This window comes from Panthera pardus, unplaced genomic scaffold, assembly GCF_024362965.1.
Source record: "Panthera pardus isolate Hobbes unplaced genomic scaffold, ASM2436296v1 HiC_scaffold_10, whole genome shotgun sequence".
In the NCBI taxonomy this organism is placed as follows: domain Eukaryota; kingdom Metazoa; phylum Chordata; class Mammalia; order Carnivora; family Felidae; genus Panthera; species Panthera pardus.
Window position 1 is genome coordinate 87,251,020 of NW_026526655.1, and position 20,813 is coordinate 87,271,832.

Here is a 20,813-nt window from a genome sequence, read left to right on the forward strand (position 1 = left end):
TTCTTTATACTTTCTCAAATGTGTGAAACTAACCAAGTGAAATCTTTCTCATAGGCAACAATTTCAGCTCTCAAAGTAACAAAGAGTAAATTTATTCACTTAGTTAATGTAGCATTCCATTCAGCAGAGGATTTGTAACTGTAAATTTCCCCACCAAGCTTTTCCAAAGCACCTGAGTTAAAGGTATCTATCCACTGCTCCTATGGCAAGGTCTGAGAATTCACTTAGCAACTATAAAACATAAAAACATATAAACATATAAAACATATAAAACACATATTCTAACCTTGCGTTACCTGTCATCTAAATCAACCATCAGTTATTAAAATATTATCTCTATAGTGGATTATAAGTTAAAATCATAGGCAGTATCTTATATTTATTTTCATCTGTGAAAGTTACTTGTACAAAAATATGTATTGGTTATATTTGTTCATGTCTTCTTAATTGACTCAGGATCGTTCTTTTTTTTTAATAAAATTTTTTAATGTTTACTTATTTTTGAGAGAGAGAGACAGAGACAGAGCATAAATGGGGGAGGGGCAGGAAGATAGGGAGACACAGAAACCGAAGCAGGCTCCAGGCTCTGAGCTGTCAGCACAGATCCTGACCTGGGGCTTAAACTCAGGAGCCATGAGATCATGACCTGGGCCGAAGTCGGATGCTTAACCGACTGAGACACCCAGGCGTCCCAGGATCATTTTCTTTACATGACAAAGATGATTACCTTAAAAAGGATACTTCTGCTGAAGTAAGATAAAATGGAAGTTTCACTCTGTTTACACCCTGAGATTAGAAAGAAATATGGACATAATGGAAGTCTTCATTATTTGATGACCAACGGAATACTGGGAAAAGGTCATTTAAAATAAAATCCATTTTAAACAAATAACCATATTTTTATAGTAATTAATGGAAGTTTTTAAAATTTGATTGAGATGCTTTTAAAAGGTAAAGTTTAAAATTGTATAAAAATGTACACAAAATTTGATAAAACAAGTTAGAAGTATAATGTGCTAATTATTAAAAGGAGTAAATAATAAATCGAGTGTTGATTTTTTTGGTGTATTTGAAAAAATGTTGGGATAGAAAAATACAATCTCTTTCATATTACATTTAACTTTTTTAGCATGACCATAGAAATGATCATTTCTATAAAAATTTTTGAAGCATTCATCATTTCCTTTCAATCCTTGATATTCAAGTCATTTGCTTTTGAAGTACCGTGTCTAATTTCTTCTACTTCATCTGTTATTGGTTCTAACTCTGACAGATTCTCACTGCCCATAATTTTGTGATTCAGCAATTCTTCAGTATCACTTGCATCAGGAAATCTTGAATCTCTTGAAAAATTTTACTTTACAATCCATTTTCATTATGTTTTTATTGTGTTACCTGATAGTTATAAATTTTATAACCAGCAAGAGACCAAGACATTTTATAAGTCGTAGAGATAGATGCTAATACTAATTGGGAAAGGATGTTCAGTAAAAGCTAATTTTGTGAGTAGTTCATTAGGGAATATTTTCTGTTATGGCAATCTTTGCTTTCTAACATTACTATGTGTCTTTGGGAAGTGGGATAATGCCTTGGTAATCAGAAACTCTTGTAATTTGCAATCAGATTAAAAGAAGGGGTAAAAATTAAGCAAGTGATAAAGCTGGAAATGCAAATTGGTGTCCTCTACAAATGTCTATTATTGAAACCAAGACCGTGGATGTTTCTGGACCCAGGGACCAAAGTTGAGGCACTGAGAGTGAAAAGGTGAAAGAGTAAACTTTGTAAAATTTAGAAGAGTCATCACATAAATTGGAGCTGAAGCAAGAGAAAATGGCGCCCTGAAGCCTAGGGCTGTGGGAGAGAAACATCAATGACAAAGGGGATGGTGAAGGATATCTAATATAACTGAGAAGTCAAAAAGTTGTGGCTGAGAAGTCATCCAAGTTAATAGTAAACACCGAACTTGAGAAACAGGCTAACAGATGACCTAGGAAGTGGAGGTCACATTTCAACTTAAGATTCTCTGAAAACGGAGAAATCTATTGATATTGGCCTACTGCATTTCAAAGGACCTGGAGTTTTATGAATTTACACACCTTGCTGGTGTCCCCTACACTTCCTCGTTCTCTAGACTTTAACCAGGAGAACTTATGCAGGTAGTAGACAAGAATACGATACCTAAGTCCAAAAGGATCACTAAGAAACTAAAACCAGGTTTAAATTATAGATAAGTTTTAGATGATGGCATTCTCCAGCATTGCCTGGAGAAGTATATAGAATCAATGTGTCAAGTCAGCATTCCCTGGAACAAATGTGTATTAGATGGTCTTCCCATTTAACATTAATTGTACAGTTGGGCCAAGCATGGCATGAGCTTTTCTTAAGTCGTTTTGCTAAATTTTCTTTATGCCTCTTTTTATCCTTTTTTAGACTTTCCTGAATATTGTTTGGCTTGTCTTTTTTTTTTTTTATTTTCCCAAATAAAAATAATAATAACCTACATTGCTGAGTTCTAAAATTTGCCCTAACCATGCACTGAAGTTGGCCAGTCTCTTCAGCTGGTTCTTCTTAACCTGGAAATTACTTATTATAATAAAGAAGATGACTCAATCCCTTTAAAAAGCCTTAAAAATGTCATCTCTATTTCTAGGCTTCAATCACACACTTCTAGCTGATTATGGGAATGTGCTAACACGATTTGAAATTCTAGCATTTTCATCAAAATTATCAGTAGGTCTCATTCTTGGTCACTCAAAAAACTTAACAAACCTAAGGGAAATGAACATTTCAATAAATCTAATACATTGGAGCATTTGGAGCTTTATTATGTCCTTTATTATGCAAATAATAAAGCTTTATTATGGAAAGTGAGGAACAGCAATTTTCTAGTATGAATGGTCTTACTGGATGGGGTAAAAAAGCAAGTGACAGAAGGAATCTTAATATGGGGCTCCTGGGTGGCTTAGTCAGTTAAGCATCTGTGCAGAGCCTGCTTAGGATTCTCTCTTTCCCTCTGTCTCTGCCTTCCCCATATCGTTCTCTCTCCTTCCTCTCTCTCTCAAAATAAATAAAAACACATTTAAAAGAAAAAGAGCTCATATGATCCAGGCTTGTTCTGTTTTCATGCTAGACTCTCTTTCTCAAAAAAAAAAAAAGCATATATACACATGCACATATATATGTGTATGTATGTGTGGCTGGGGGTGTTGAATTGCAGTCTATGGCCTCCTACAGAAGAATCATTTTATGAGCTTCAGATATTTTTGAATCCCATAAAATCAAAAGGTTAATTACTGATCTAAAGTGTACCAAAAAGTCAACATTTATAAAGTTAAAAAAATTCAATGTATTTAAGTCCTTTTTTAGTGATGCATTTCTGATCTTCAAATTCTTATAGCTAAAAGTATTTCCCTTTATATCTCAGAGCAATAATTATTAATTTTATAGAATGAGTTGAAGTCATCCTTGAAGGAAAAAAAAAACAAGATGGCATTTACTCAAAACCAGTTCTAATTTAGAATAATTCTTAGCTATAGACGAAGTTTAGAATATGACACTGGAATGAGAAAAGGTGATGATAAACTAGGACAAGGTCAAGTTTTACTTGAGAATAACGGCTTGAGTTATGATGCTTAATGCAGTGGATTGACGATAGTCTGTACTCTTTCTCTTTATTGGCAAAAGGTTTTTGGAAAAAGTCTTAGGTTATATGTTCTGAAAAATGGCCAAAATGCCTATTTAAACAAAAAAAAAAAAAAAAAAAAAGAAGTGCAACTTCTTGGTACAGATGTAATTTACCAGTTGCTAATGGAAACATATAAAATATATTTCAAAGTTATATACTGAATATTAAACTTTAGAATTCAGGGTTACACATTCTGGTATCCACTGTCTACACCAGGTGGGTCAGTCACTCCCATAATGCCCTTTTTCCCACCCTTGATGAACATTTATGCATTCTGTTTAACCACACACTTAGAATGCCCCTAATTTAACTCTGACCTTCATCCTGTTTTACTTTTTTTTTTTGAAGGTTTTGACTACACAAGTATAACACTATAAATACAGTCAAATAGTACAAGAAAAACCAATTTAAATATATATACTTTAAAAATTCTTAAGAAAGAATAAATGACATAAAAGAAAATATCACTTGTATACTACTTGTTTGAAATAACACGCTTAGCCACTAGATGTCACCCTTTAAAAAAGCAACAGAGTTTACTTCCCAACGTTTGCTACATCAATAGCTGTTACATTCCACTATTGGGTGGAAGTTGGCACCGTTGGAATTAGTCATTCTGACATGATGTAAAAAGAAGCTTTAACAACAAACAAACAAACAACAACAAACAGGGTTTCCTGTAAAGAGGGCTTCATGAGTCAAGCCTGATTTGAGTCTTTGGAGACCAAAGCCGGATGGTTAAAATGCCACAAGAGATAATAACATATAATTTTCAAAATGTTAAAAGCATGTCTCTCCTATAAGTATGAAGTGAAGATCAGTAAAGATCTCATTCAACTCATTAATTAGCGAGGAACCAGTCAGATGGTAAGGAATGTAAGGCCTGTAAAAGAGCATTCAAGGAATGGAAACTTACTTACACAGCTTTCCAAAGGCCTGCTGAAACGAACTTGGTAACAGACACAAAACTGTGTCATGTTCTACAAATTACAAGCCACAGCCTCTGAGGTTATGTTTTCTATTTGAGAGAAATGATCTCTGCTAGTTAGAAGTCTAAGAGGTGACATACAACTTCACAGTGAAGCGACAAAGTATTTAGCCTAGATGTATGGACAGCATGTAATTCTTTCACAATTGTGCCTAGTGCTTTACATGCACCGTCCCATTTTATTCTCAGAATCATTGCTTATGAGGTAGATGCTGATATTATCTTTATGTAGAGACTAGAACACTGAGAGGTCAAGGAACACTCTTTAGGTTATGGACCAGAGAGTGATCGTGCTGGAATGTGAATGTGGCCTGTCTATACAGTCTTTCTCCTGGGACCAAAGATGTAACAATTAGAGTGGTCTAGAGGATGATGGGATTCTATAAGACGAAGTGCATGTGAGCACACTATGGCAGCTTCACCCCCTCCTGTTTCTCATCCATGAAGGACAAATAGTGACAAAAGAAATTTCAAGTGCAACAGACATATGCTATAAGATCAGAGCTTAGCTGCTAAAGCTTAAATTCTTGAAAATTTGTGTAGATTACTTAACATATCCCTCACCATCCCACCAGCTTGTCTTTGGATTGGTATGATACACCAGATCCTCTATTACAATTTAAATAAGTGGAGAGTGGGAAATGATCAGAGTAGTGAGTCTCCACACAAAAGCAAGCAGTATCTTATACACTGTCTACAGGGAAACCAATTACGTTAGGTAAAACACTATCAATGGGTTTTGCTAAAAATGAAAAAGAGACCATTTAAAATATGCATAGTATTCCTGTAACATAATAATGCTTTATATTCTTTTCAGAGAATTTGGGACATGGGGAGAAATCTAATATACTGACAATATATTTGGGGAAGACATCTGCCTGACAAAATACCAGTCTAAAGAAAACGCTCTATTTAATTTTAAAACTTTAAAATCTTGAAGAAATTTTAGACACGATTAAATGAACTGTAGAAAATCATCTTAAATTTCTTGGATTTATATGCATGGAACCTCAGAAATGTGAGGTGCTCCAAGTTTTATTACTAATTCAGCTTCAATTCTTGTAAAGATTACACCACTCAGCTAGTGGCTGAGAGGATTCAGAAAACTAATCAAACATTATTATATTACCTATTATGAGTCTAGACAGTCTCCTCATCACACATACTTTGATACAAAACTCTGAAAGGAGTTTTTTCAGAGTATTATTTCTTTATCTCCATACAGATAAAAACAAACTTACAAGTTCCCTAGTCAAATAAAAATGTATAAATTTGTTAATGTATCACATTTGCATTTATACTTGCTCTAAAAAATGAGAAAGTTATATAAAGTAGAAAAGTATTGCTTTTTATGCAGTCTGTGTTGTTCAGTGTTCAGCTTCTTCAGTTTTCATGGATTATAAAATCTTTTAGGACAGAAGATAATCCTTACAAAACCATCATATAATGTTTCTAGCTTTAAAGGTAGATGTAATTTTAATAATAACATACCACATTTAAGGCTCTATTAGGCACAGCTCTGGTTGCCTTTGATTTATTCATCAATGTGAGGAATCTGAAATTTCTGAAGTCTAATTTTGAAAAAAAATAAGTCATCTCTTTGCATTAAACCATCTGCTCTACATGATTACAGTGACTCATTTTTAGCATTGAGCTTCCCCTTTTGTGATTCATGTTCAACCAACTGAACTCTTCAAAAAGCATTTATTTCTAATAAAGTGCATCATTGTTAATAGAGTGGTAATATAATCATAATCAATCCAGATTCTTATTGGATAGCACCTTAAAGAGCTCATGTAAATTTAGCATATCATTAATGCAAATTAATTTATTCATCACCAGAGAAGAGTCTGAAGATGGTACTCACGCAGGTTTAATTGTATGAGCATGTTTTTCATGGACAAAGGCACCAGCAAGACCTCCCGCTCCTGAGTTTAAATACTGGATAGAAAAGAAATTAAAATGTATGAGCATATGATAAAAATGAACAATAAAATCACTTGACTTTTTTGTTATGAAACCAACTTTTGACCAGCTCAAAATGTGTGATTATTTGAGCTTTTATAATAAAACATAATTTTACATTACCTAACTCAAAGAAAAAAAATAATAAACATAAGCATTATTAATTGAGACTAAATACCTATTACATTTTTGGCCAAATTTTGCATCAACTAAATAGGTAACAGTTCCAATGAAGTCTATCTAATTTTAAACCCTATTCATTTCAATTATTTTGTTACAAAAATATTTCCATAATAATAAAGCATCTATTTTTAAAACACCTACATTAAAATAAAATTAGTTTCATTTCCATAGTCCCTGTCAATGAAATTGTCTTCAAATATCAATATCAAGTTGATTCCATAAGAATTATCTTTATGTATGTAGAAATGACACAGCATATCACCAAAACCTAAGAACCTAATCAATTTGAATTAAGTTCTAAGGGTGGAGCTTTTTTCCTAAAATCTCATGATTTTTCCATAGTAGCCAGGCAATTAAAGGAATTAGTACTCTATAGTGGATGGAAATACCCAATTTTAATTATTATACTATTCTATCATATGACTTTATAATTAACTAAAGTCAGAAAAAAACAGTAACAAAAGAAATGGAGTAAAGTAAATCAAATAGTTAAAACTGGCCACCAATCCAGTTGTTCATTTAGATAACAATCAATGTGTAATAAAAGGATATGAACATATTAACTAATTTGTACCTTGTAGGAGCACCAGCAGGCAAAATCAACCCCCCAGTCATGTAAGCGGAGTTCAACATTTCCAACTGCATGTGCTAAATCAAAGCCAACAAAACAACCCTGGGGAAGAACATAATAACAAGTTTTGAATTTGCTTAATGATTAGAAATAATAAGTACAAATATCTCTAAAAAAATCTTTGACAAACTGCTGTACTATAAATATGGTTTATCCTTTGGTACAGTGGTTCACAACATGTAAACCACAAAACACTGGGCATTCCCAAGATCCTTCTAGGTCAAAATTGTTTTCAAAATATGAAGACATTTTTGCCTTCTTCACTGTGTTGACATTTGCAATGATACTTTAAAAACAGTTATGGGAAAATTGCTGGCATGTTAGCACAATCAAGGCAGTGGCACCAGATTATATTAGCAGTCACTGCATGTTGAAACCATTTAGTTGCAGGGGGAAATAAGAAGATAATTTTGCTTAAAAATCTCCTTGAAAGGGATGCCTAGATGGCTTAGTTGGTAAAGTGTCTGACTCTTGAGGCTCAGGTTGTGATTTTTCAATCTTGAGATCGAGCCCCGTGTCAGGCTCTCCCTCTCTCTCTCCGCCCCTCCCTTGCTCATGCTCTCTCTCTCAAAATAAATAAATAAACATTAAAAAAACTCCTTGAGACATCTGTAAAAATGATAAAGTTATTTTAAATCTCAATGCCTTAGTTCTCATATTTTTAGGGTTTAACATGAGAAGTATGCATAAAACATTTGACCACATTCTGAAGTAAGAGGGTTACCTCAAAGTAATGCACTTATGCAATTATTTGAGTTGCAAGCTGAACTAGCCACCTTTACTCCACAGAGAACAATTTTTTTTAATGAAAAAGCAACTGAGAGACAAACAACAGTAATTCATACTTGGGCATTTGATAGACATTCTTTTGGAAATGAATGAAATGAGTGTCAAATCAAGGAAAACAAGTCATAGTATTTGCTGCCAATGAAAAAAGTTTCTAAGAGAAATTAGGATTTTGAAAACTTGTATCCACTTCTGTGAATATGACCACTTCCCAATATTTAAGATATTTCTAACGAGTTTAGTAGTAACATGTGCTTTTTAAAATAATATATAATGAAATACGTAGGTGTTTGGAAAATATGAACCAATATTTTTCAAACAACCAATGTTTGATATTACATATCAAGCATGGATAAAGACCTCTTCAAAGTACAAAACCATACAATGGATTTTAATGTAACAAAGCAGAGAAAGTTAGTAATTTGGTTTCACATTGCATACCACGACTTGTCAAATTCTGGTACAGTATCAAAGAATAGTCATAACTAACTGAGAAAAGACTATTAAAATACTTTTGCTTTTTCCAACTATCTATCTGCATGAGGACTGATTTTCTTAATATGCTTCATGAAGGAAAAAAAGCAAGAGATTGAATGCAGAAGCAGATATAAAAAACTAGCTGTCTTCTATTAAGCCAAATTAAAGAGATTTGCCAAGTGTACAACATTCTTATTTTGTTTTAGAAAACATAGTTTTGTTTCCCTAATGGCATATTATTTATGTTAATATGTAATGTGTTTGGGATACCAGGGTGGCTCTAGTCCATCAAGCAACTGACTCTTGACTTGGCTCACGTCATGATCCCAGGGTCGTGAGATCAGGTCCCATGACAGGATACATGCTCAGCATGGAGAGATGCTTAGAATTCACTCTCTCTCTCTCTCTCTCTGCCTCTGCCCCTCTCCCCCTCTCATGTTTTCTCTCTCCCTCTCTCTAAAATAAAAAAATTAAAAAAATATATGTAATCTATTTGTTATTATTACTCTAAAACAAATGAATGAATAAATGTATTTAATTAAAATATAGTAAATATAGATATAAACACAATATCAAAACCTCTTTGAGGTCTTCAATGGTTTTTAAGAGTGTAAAATGTGTGCATTACTAAAAAGTTTGAGAGGCACCTGGGTGGCTCAGTCTGTTGAGTGTCTGACTCTTGATTTCGGCTCAGGTCATGATCTCCTGGTTTGTGAGTTCAAGCTCTGCATCAGGCTCTGTGTTAACAGCTTGGAGCTTGGAGCCTGCTTCAGATTCTGTGTCTCCCTCTTTCTCTGCCCCTCCACCTCTGCTTGCATGCTTGCTCTCTCTCTCTCTCTCTCTCTCTCTCTCAAAAATAAACATTTAAAATTTTTTTAAAGTTTGAGAACCTCTGCTTTGGTATATCCTCTAACCTGATGGAGTTAATAGTAGTTTTCAGTTTGTCACTGAATCCCACATCATGCCCACATTTAATTTAATTAATTCAAGTATATATATGATATGATAAATTGCCTTAATGGCTTTCATTCTTTGTCCATCCTTGTATCCATCTTCTTTGCCATGTAATTTTTCAGTTCTTCTCACTGTGGGCAGAATGTGATTCTCTGCACTGGGATTAGACAAGTTACATATTTTGACCAATGGAATGTTAGCACATGTAATACAAGGAGAGTCCAAAGCACTAGAATGATTAGATTAGGCTTGTTTTCTCTTGTTCTCTGCCATCTCTGTAACAAGGACCTGCTTAGCCAACCTGCTGGCTCAGAGTCTTCCTCACCTGAGCTCAGCTTGGATCAGCTGCTCTCCCCACCTCTCCTTAGTAGGCCAAGAGATGCATGAGTGAGTTCAGTTGAGACTTAGCAGGATCTCTATGACTAAGTAATGCCTAGATCAGTTGACACAAAGATGACCAATAAAAATGATGCTGTTTTTATGACTCAACACTGTGTCTCCATATACATTTACTTGAGACCCTAATAGCCTCTTACTATTTGACTTTGCCTTGTTTACTTGTTTACATGGTCCAAGTGTTCTGTATGTCTGCCTAGCAGAATTCACTGTTTTAGAAACTAACCCTCCATTTCTACTGAGTTCCCAGATGGAAAATCTGAAGCAATGAATTATATTACCCAGATTGTACCCAAACAATAAGTTCATTTTAATGGCTTAACATCAAAACCTTTAACTTCCTATAAATCAAAATGTTAAAAGTTTTACTTTGAGAATATAGTGATTCTTTCCACATTAAGACAATTTTGTACATAAACATGAATTTAAAAAAAAATCCCTGATCATTAAATGGGGGTAATAGTTCACTTTGCAAAAATGTTTTAACTGTGAGTTTTTCTATTTTTAGCTTACTAAGTGCATATAATAATTATGTTTTCAAAACTTTAGATTTCCTGCAACTTTGAAGAAACACATCTATCTATAGAAATTATTGCAGTAAATAATTTCAGAGGGGCCAATTTTAGATTTTTCTAACACCTTTTAAAAATAACTAATGTTCAGGAGCCTGGGTGGCTCAGTCAGTTAAGCGTCTGACTCTTGGTTTCAGCTGAGGTCATGATACCACAGTTCATGAGATTGAGTCCTGCGTCTGGCTCCCTGTTGACAGTGCAGAACCTGCTTGGGACTCTCTCTGTCCCTTTCTTTCTGCCCCTCTTCTGGTCTCTCTCTTTCTCAAAATAAATTATTTTTTTTTTTTAAAAAAAGAATAACCTCAAACTGCTATTACAGGTACTTTCCCTGAACAGAGGGATGCAAACTATGACCTGTTTTTGAAGGTAACCTTGTATTTGAACACAATTAGTTTCATTTGTTTATTCATTTATTTTTTTATTATTTTAAATGTTTATTTATTTTTGAGAGAGACAGCATGAGTTGGGGAGGAGCAGAGAGAGAAGGAGACACAAAATTCAAAGTAGGCTCCAGGTTCTGACCTGTGAGCACAGAGCCTGACACGAGGCTCAAACTCACAAACAATGAGATGGTGACTTAAGCCAAAGTCAGATACTTAATCAACTGAGCCACCCAGGCGCCCCTCAGTGTTTAAATTTTTCTATGACTACTTTTGCAAGCAGAATTGAGTGGTTTCAACAGAGACCATATGGGTCACAAATCTCAAATATTTACTATCTTGCCCATTAAAGAAAAGATTTGCTGACCCCTAACATATAGAATTAGTTTCATAAAGAAAACTCAATATATTGAAGAGTCAATTAGAAACTTTACTCACTATAAAGTGGCCAGAACTGGTATCTCATAGAAGAAAAAGTTTTTTACCAGTATTATATATCTGATTTTGTTTTGTTTTGTTTTGTTGTGGGGGAGGGGATGGATTTGTACTTTGTTTCTCTCAGAAAAAAAAAACAGGCAATTCATGTCATAAATGTAGAGAATGATAGAAAAGAAACACAATTAATCTCTATCAAGATTTAAAGAAGGTCAAAATCTGGGTTTGCAGACTAATGTTTAAATTCAGCACACACACACACACACACACACACACACACACACACACAGATTTTTTTGTTTGTATTTTAAGATACATTTTAATATTGAAATTAAATTTAGAAAAAAAAAAAAAGGTCTGAACTTGACATCCTCTTTTTTCTTGCCAACATTTCTAATTAAAACCAGGTTTTTTTTTTCTTTTTTTGTGAAACAGTATTTACAACTCAGTTTTTTATATATATTTTTTTAAAACTCAACTTTTCTTCGAAAACTTAAGAAACAGGAAAGGCAGCATTTTTATTTTATTATCAATTATTTATAAAGAATGTCACAATGAAGAAACAATGAAACTTCACCTACCATATCCCATTATTAAAAGCCCTGTAGTCACACCTGTGGTACCACATTAAAAAATCACTTGAGGCTCTTACAATATGTTTTAATGTATGTACAATTCTTTCCCCATGGATGGCAGAAACATAAATTATTAACATGTAACTGTTTTGAGGAAAGGACCAGAAGATACAAACTTTAATGAGACCACCAAAAAGTGATCTTTCAAAAGTTTCACTAGATGGCAGCATCTTAAAAATAAAGAAAAAACACATAGTTCTCCAAACCCTCACCATACTCATCCAGTTAATATTTTCGTTATTTTACCTCTTAAGAGTAGGTAGAAAAACAATATGAATAGGTGAAAACAGAAACTGCTCATTTGAGTGCCTACTTAATGCAATTTTTTAAATAAAAATAAAATATTTTTCAACAGATTTCTATAAAATTATCCAAAGAGCTCACACTGATATTGACACAGCCACATGCATTAAGCTTGCTAAATCACAGTTTTGAGTGCAAGATTCCCTGTGACGCTTCAAAGTTATATTTCAGAATATAACTCACTTTGCTCGGTATGGCTTTTAAAGACCTTTGTCATCTGGTTCAGTCTTCATGTCTCCTGTGCCCTTTACCTACCTCCCTCTATTTGCAAAAACCTTTTTCTGTCTCACTTTGCATGGGTAGCTCAGGTTTTGATGGCAAGGTAACCTCTGTGAAAGATTATTTTGCCACACTCTCTCTTCTATCCCATCTGACAGCCCTGTTTGCATAGCTCTCTTGCAGTAAATTTCCAATCATATTGTCTTCTACTTTTACACAATGTGCATGAACTTAAATAATTGTTGAATAAGTAAATGAATAAAAAGTCATACAATTGTCAGTAGATGTTCTCTAAACTGATACTAAATTTTAAAACAATATTATTTGACGCCCTTTGTTCTTGTGGCAATTTTATGTCATAGCAATTTATTCAGACCTACATCTTTTCAAATGAAATTTCTTGGACAATTAATAGTAGTTAAAAATACATTCAAAATCCCTCCGATAAAACAAGGAATATTATGTGTTTTTTTTTCCTTGCCATCTTCACTAGCTCAATACGAACATTTTTCTAACCAGTGGACTAATACGCACAAGGGCTGTTCTGAGATTTCCAGGTGAAGGGGTAGCTCACTGTCTCTCAAGTTTGATTCATTATTTGTCTATTTATTAAAGTAAAATATGGGATTGTACAACTTAATTTTTTTCCTGATAAGTTTATTGATTCATTCAGACAAATTGACTTTAGACTGAAACTATTTTGTTTCTTCTTCATCAAAAAAAAAAAAACCCATAAATTATTAAGACCATCAATAAGCAACAGATTTTAGTGTGAAAAGGTAATTATACAAGATATTACTGGGTACACACAGAGCTGAGAGTCAGCTGGTATGCATTGGGATGCTCATATAATTGCTAAAGTAATAAAATACTTGAAATGTTTGTCCTGATCCATTTGAGTAATCACCCATGGTGGTAGGTCCCATGATCCCTAGGAGATAACTGCAGGGATGCTTTCCAGCTAGCTTGTGGCCATTCATACATACCAGTCTCTTCATGTTCCCTCTCTAGTGCATGTCCAAACACCAGTGGATGCCCAAGGCAGTGGCACTAACATCATGGTGGGTAAATTACAGATGCCTATAAGTCCCTTCAAGGCTAGTAAAGAGTACTAGTAACGAAAATGTGACATTTCCATGGCTGTTGGGGGGAACTACAGCTTTCGCACCATATCAATCAGGTCTTTAAATATTGTGAATATCATTCCTGGTTTGGTATAAAAATCATAGGAAACAATCAAAGAACTGCAGTGTTATAAATTTGGACAACATTACCTTAAAAAGAAAAACTGATGGCAAACTTTGAGGAAAGTGAACAACAAAAAAAGAAAAAGTTATAGTATATGTGAGTGAGTTCGTGTATGTGCGCGCGCGCGCGTGCATGTTGGTCAACTCTATATAGATGGTAAAAACAAATGGTGGATTAACAGTAATAGGTTAACCAGTTATCTCTGATCTTGGGATTCTCCAAAGAAGTTCATAATTAGGGAGTAATTGGATAGTATTGGAGGAAGGTAGGAATGAAGGGGAAGAAGATGAAAGCTAGTAAGTCTTCTTGCCATAGTCTTTTATTTTTTTTAAGTTTATTTATTTATTTTGAGAGAGACAGAGAGAGACAGAAAGAGACAGAGAGAGACAGAGAGAACTGCAGGCAGGTTCCACAGTGTCAGCGCAGAGCTTGACATGGGACTCAAACTCATGAGCTGTGAGATCATGACCTGAGCCTAAATCAAGAGTTGGATGTTTAACCAACTAAGCCGCTCAAGTGCCCGTCTGCCATAGTCTTGAAGCACTTAATTTTCCAAAATGGATTCAAGTCCTATGATTCAAAAGCATACACAGATGCTAAATAATAATAATAATTATAATACTCAATAAAGATCTCTGTAAAAGGTGCCTCTATCATCTCTGTTAGTATCTCATTTCAGAGTCAATTTTTATTCTGAAAGTCTTTCATCCAGCCTGAGTTTATTATGTTCTCCAATTTCTTTTCATTTATTCTACTATGAAAGAGTTTAGAGCAAGTGTTCCCAAAATGTGCCACTTTGGCATGTGGAATATTTTGAGCTGAAGGCAATCAAGACTCTGCAAACTTAAGAGAAATATTTACCCTAGTTACTACCTAAGAGAATCTAAATTAGTTTTTCTCAGAATAAGAGTTATTAACAGAGATAAATTTTATCTGAATGGCCCAACTCTGTGGCAGTTCAGACATTTAAATACCAAACATCTGTTCTTCCTGTTGCCGGGTGAATTGCCCACCTCCCCATTGAACTCCAGGCCTCTATCCAATTCCTTAGCTGTGGATGGGATATATACCTCAGTTTACTTTTCTATCTTTGAATCGCTTATGTATATAGGGTTCTCATATGTACAAAATCAAATTTTATTTTCTCCTGCTAACCTGTCTCATGTCAACTTGTTAGACCAGCCAGAACAATCTTTGAGGGTAGAGGAAAATTTTCCTCCTCAACAGTGCCTATTATTCACATTTGTATAAATTGCTATTGTAGAAACTTAAATTAATCCTTTTAGTTGGACTTGCTTAAAGTACATATTGATGACACTGACAAATCCATAGATGAGTAGTCAGAGGTGGGGAGCATGGAGTCAATTTGCTACTGAAATTTAAAAGAAATGTGTCAGTTAAGAAGGTATGAGACAGAGCCAACAGCTTATGGAGAGAAAAAGGGATTTAGGAGACAGAAAAGGCAAAAAAAAAAAATCTTGAGACTCCTAAGTGTTGTGTAATTTGCAGGTAAAAATGTCTTACTCTAACAAAGAGTGTGCTTTCAAGAGTAAATTTCTGCTATTTCTTTTACCAGAAAAAAAGCAGTGATTGTTGTCTCTATATATTGTTGGAAGTAAGTATAAAACTGAAGGGAAAAAAATAAAACAAATTGAGTGGCAGTGTTCTCTTTTAGAGTCTTTCTCCAGCTGGCAAGGACCTCACACAAAATAGTTTGTTTGATTTATTTCAGATACCCAAGATGAGAAAAATAGCTCAAGGTAATTTTTCAAGCTTAATTTAGTTCATTTAATATTTAATGAGTTAATGGAGCAGTCTGCATGTCCTAAGTGTGTCAAAGAATAGAAATGGAATTTGAAAAAGAGCTCAAAATTTACAAAACATGTTTTGATTTTTAGAATAGTTACCCATTATAAATAATTCTTCCAAATTTTCTGATTCTACTTAAATGGGGGCACAGTTGTGCTTTAAACAGCATGTGATCCATAAAATTAGCTTGATCCATCCTTGCTGATGTGTACACACTTATTCATCCACTGGCCAAACAGGTATGTATTTAAAGAAAGATAAGAGATTATGTGCAAAGCACTAGCATGTGTCTGTGAAGTTTATAGGGTCCACTTTCAATCAGTCATTGAACACTCTGCTGACATAAGCTTCCTAAATTTGAGACTTAAGATAAGCATAGAAATAATTACAAGATAGTGCAAAAGGTGGTCAATAATACATTTTCCATCATGCTATGAAAATACAATATAAAGACAGATTTAGCCTGACACAGGGAAGCAAGAAAATTTTGATGATGGAGGTAAAGGATTCCACACTCATTTTTCTATAGGAGGTAGTCAAGAAGTATATGAGTTGGGCCTATAAGAAATATTTCACTTTACCCTTTCTTGTAATATAAGCATAAATACATATGCCAGCTGTCACGGCTTCAGTGCCAGGGTCAATAGCTACAGATAAGAGTTGTGCTGAAGAGCTCAAATCCCATTTAATGGGCAGAGCTATTACCCAGCCTTGCCACTTATTCTACACAAATGATGATCCAGTATTGCCAACCTTCTTATTTCTCAGGAGATATTTGAAACTAGGAATTTTTATATAAAACCTCTTGACTTTTTATTGTTAACATGTGATGATTTTTTTTTTTTTAAATATACCATGTTTGTGGGGCACCTGGGTGGCTCAGTCAGGTAAGTGTCTGACTTCAGCCCAGGTCATGACTTCACGGTTCATGGGTTCAAGACCCACATAGGGCTCTGTGCTGACAGCTCAGAAGTTGGAGCTTGCTTCGGATTCTGTGTCTCCCTCTCTCTCTGCCCCTTCCCTACTCACAGTCTGTCTCTCTCTCTCTCTCAAAAATAAATAAACATTGAAAAAATAGATATACCATGAATGCATGTATAAAGGCTAAACAACACAAATCTTTAGGACAGGTTGTAACCTGTAAAGAAAGTAGTGGTTAAGCTGGAAGAACAGAATTCACATGTGGGAATTCTAACAGGAGGAAAAGCTAAGAATAAAGGAATGGAAACAGAAAGTATGACAACTGGGCAAGAAACCTATGAAACATTTGGTTTAGCTGAAAAAAGTTACATGAAGGAGAACAGAGGCAAATGTGATATTGATAATTTAGGTATATGCAAAATCATAAAAGGCTCAAGTGATTTGGATTTTTTTCCACAAATGGCAGAAGTGTGGTGGTCATCATGTGGGACAAACATGAGGCAGGGCATCTAATAGATATATAGATCTATCAGACACATGGATCTTATCACAGCATTCCCAAACACTGGCAGTTGTCTTTTCAAAGGCATGGTGACTTTTAACATTTACTTTTCTCTTTATCTACCCATCCTGTTACAAAGTGGATTTGAAGCAACTCTTTAATTTATCCATCACAAGGTAATAATACCTATATTAGAGCCCCATTTAGATGTGAAATGAAAATACGATTTTTCATAAGGTGTTTTCCAGTGATTGCTATGTCAATTTACATGGCAAATTTCTCAACTAGATTTACTTATATATGTAAATTTACTTACATACTGAACTTGATAATATTTCAGAGGAGTCAATAGGATAATTCTTGAAGATATCATCCTTAATTTCTTCCCTTGAAGCTTATTTTTACGGACAATATGATAGTAATATTCTTTGTTCACCACCTTACTTAAGATAGATTATTTGATAAGAAAATGAATATTTTGTCTTCACTCAACTGAGGTTTGATATTCTTTTTTTTATTTTATTTTATTTTTTAATGTTTATTTACTCTTGAGAGAGACAGAGACAGAGTGTGAGCAGGAGTGGGGCAGAGAAAGAGGGAGACACATAATCCAAAGCAGGCTCCAGGCTCTGAGCTGCCAGCACAGGGCCGGACTCAGGGTTCAAACCCACAAACTGCGAGATCATGACCTGAGCCGAAGTCCGACACTCAACCGACTGAGCCACCCAGGGGCCCTGAGGCTAGATATTTTTAATCTTGTTTGCATAAATAATTTAAGTGATTAAAGGAGGGAACAGTGAAGAGGACATTAAGGGAAATCTCTCATATTTTGTTGGGGACTTTTTTTTCTTTTTCTGCTTAGAGGTATTTTGAAATTGCACTTTCCTTGCTGTGAGGCACAAAATTGCCTTTCCATTCTTACAGTGGTCAGTGAATAAATTAGAACTAGTGTATATATTTCATGTTGAAACACTTTCATTTTCCAGTTTAACAAAGACTTACATTACTCTTCCTTTGATTTATCAAGTGGTATGAACAATGGGATATTGGAGAAAATAGCTTAGGTTTTAGACAACTGAAGTATTTTATAAAATGCATATCATCTACAAAAAATAAAAAACAAAACCCTAAGTGTAATATCTCATTTGGAGTTCGGTGGGGGGGGGGGGAGCAAAATGTTTGAATAAAGCTAGATCCAGAGAAATAGTTATCTACCATGGCTTTGATGGGAGTGGCCACAGAGGCAACAATCCTGATTGGCAATGAGGAGGCTTGCTTTTTCTCAGATCTGTAATTCTAAAATAATGTCTTGAACCCAAAATACTCCCTTTTTTTTGAGAATTAATCTGTCTTTCTCACACAATCCATCTAATGAAAAACTTAAAACCTCTGATGAAAACTTCTTAGAAAGAACTCAAAATTTTTAGATTCTTGGGTCCTGATCCTCATCAATATATTTTGACTTATTGTTTGCAGGATCCAACCTGGATGAATTTAAGACTACAGATACAGTTCACTATGTATTTCTGAGTAGAATAATCCTTCATTATTCCCAAAGTAATGGATGTTTAGTTAATGGTACATTTCATCTCATCTCTGGCCTTTTTCCCCTTTTCTCTATATCTATGTGTATATCTACACTATCGTCTTTCTTTTATCCTTGGATTCTGTGAATAGAACCAAATCTGGGTGAAACAGCAGGAGCTCAGTACAGATGCTTGATTTCTGATATTTATATAAAACCTGTTTTTAACATGACTGAGAGAATAAAGTTAAATAAAAATGATTTCTATGAGATATCTGAAAAATATTTCATGTAGCACGAAATAAGTCTGGTATCTGGTACCCCCGTGTTGAACTGTATCATGATAGAGATTTTTCAAATTCTTGTATAAGCAACTGCAATTGCCTCTTAACTTCTGTCCATGCTTATCGCATTCCTACTGATTCCTGTAGGCAGGAAATTTCTTTTTAAAATTAAAACAAATTCTAGTTTCTTTACTGTCTAGAAGCTTTCAGTGCCTCTCTGTGGGTCTTCAGGGAGAAGCTCAAGATGTATAATAAAGCTCAATAAGCCCTTCTTTACCTTTGTCTGTCTTATAGATTCCTTTCTTATCATACCCTTTCTAACTGTCCAATCTTTTGTACAATCAAATTATACTAAAGTATTTGCTTTCTGGCAATCCAATCAATTTTTTTTCTTTTTTCTTTTTTTTTTTTTTTTTTTTTTTAGTTGTCTGGAATGGCCCTGCCACAAAACTAGGTACCTGGAGGGGATTTTACCTGGTTAATTCCTACCCATAATTCTAGAATTGTCTTGGGTCTTATCTTCTCCCAGAAGGTCATCACTTTGACACTCCAGACTAAATTAGGTGTTTCTATTTGGACCTCCATTACTATAAGTTACTACTTAAATATTTACTGATAAAAAGAATGAATACAAGAACCAAATGCATGTCATTCTACTGTAGAGAGTGTAGAGACATGATTCTCCTTATGCACTAATGAGAAGATCATATTAGGTGAGCTCACAGTGACTTTAATAGAATAGGTGTATTCATTACCATTTCTAGTAAAGATTAATTAATATTTAACATTCTAATATTAAACTGTTTTGGAAAAGGTTAATTTTTATGCATAAAAATTCATACAACATGCCAATTTATATTATAGTTATATATACAAACATATTTTGTACTAATTTTTCCTAGCTGATCCATTGCTCAAATCCCATGCAAGTATTGTTGATATTATTCTATCATAATTGTCCTTTACAGAGTTGATGCCCGATCTCTAATAATAGAAGCATCTAAGCCAAGCTTTCTGTAGAATTTTGAGGCTTGGTCAATCATATGTCTCCTGATAATTGTTTTTAATAAGAATTTAGCCCTTCCTGGGGCACCTGGGTGGCTCAGTCGGTTGGGCGGCCGACTTCGGCTCAGGTCATGATCTCGCAGTCCATGAGTTCAAGCCCCACGTCGGGCTCTGTGCTGACCGCTCAGAGCCTGGAGCCTGTTTCAGATTCTGTGTCTCCCTCTCTCTCTGACCCTCCCCCGTTCATGCTCTGTCTCTCTCTGTCTCAAAAATAAATAAACGTTAAAAAAAAAATTAAAAAAAAAAAAAGAATTTAGCCCTTCCTTAAAGATAAATGGATAGTTTGAAGAGGTGATCATTTATATGTGTGTTGTTTAGATGTTTCAGATTTTACTAAGTGATGTTAAAGCTAAACTATGTCTTTCTTCTTAGGAATGGTGTTTTCACTTATATTCTGGCTTATGTCTTACATTATTCTAGATCCAAAATTAATTCCTTTTTATTCAAATTGTTTGGGCTCTACTAGTGATTATTATTTATTAATAATTTAAGCAGCTTATGATTAGGTCTAAGAGATGTTTGTACTCATCCTCAGTGGAAAGTGACACAGGACAAGGTAGAAGCTAATAAATTAAAGTGCAGGTTTGCAAGATTTAGTTTTTTTTAGCCATCATTTGCATTTCAATTTTCAGTAGGCTAAAAGAAAACTAACATGCTAGAATGCATAGAAGTATAGTGAAATATAGTGTAAAAATGTGATAAATAAGGGGATCAACCATTCATTGATTAAACAAATATTTATTGGCACCCACTGTCTGCCCAGCACCATGAGTTCCAGTATGTTGTAGGCCATTTTATATGGCATAGAAGAGAGAAGGTGGAGTATAACCAGTTAGCATTGAGTTTTTTT

General features: G+C 34.4%; 1 protein-coding gene across 3 annotated transcripts in view; it reads right to left on the minus strand.

Moving 5' to 3' along the window:
* Positions 1–20,813, minus strand: part of KYNU (kynureninase) — a 115,357-nt gene that overhangs the window by 43,043 nt on the left and 51,501 nt on the right. For all 3 annotated transcript variants that reach the window (XM_019455085.2, XM_019455091.2, XM_019455093.2), the window contains exons 9-10: positions 7,396–7,494; positions 6,541–6,614 (exon numbers count right to left, since the gene is read on the minus strand). In XM_019455085.2, the coding sequence (XP_019310630.2) occupies positions 6,541–6,614; positions 7,396–7,494 (173 nt within the window). The remainder of the gene's footprint in view (positions 1–6,540; positions 6,615–7,395; positions 7,495–20,813) is intronic.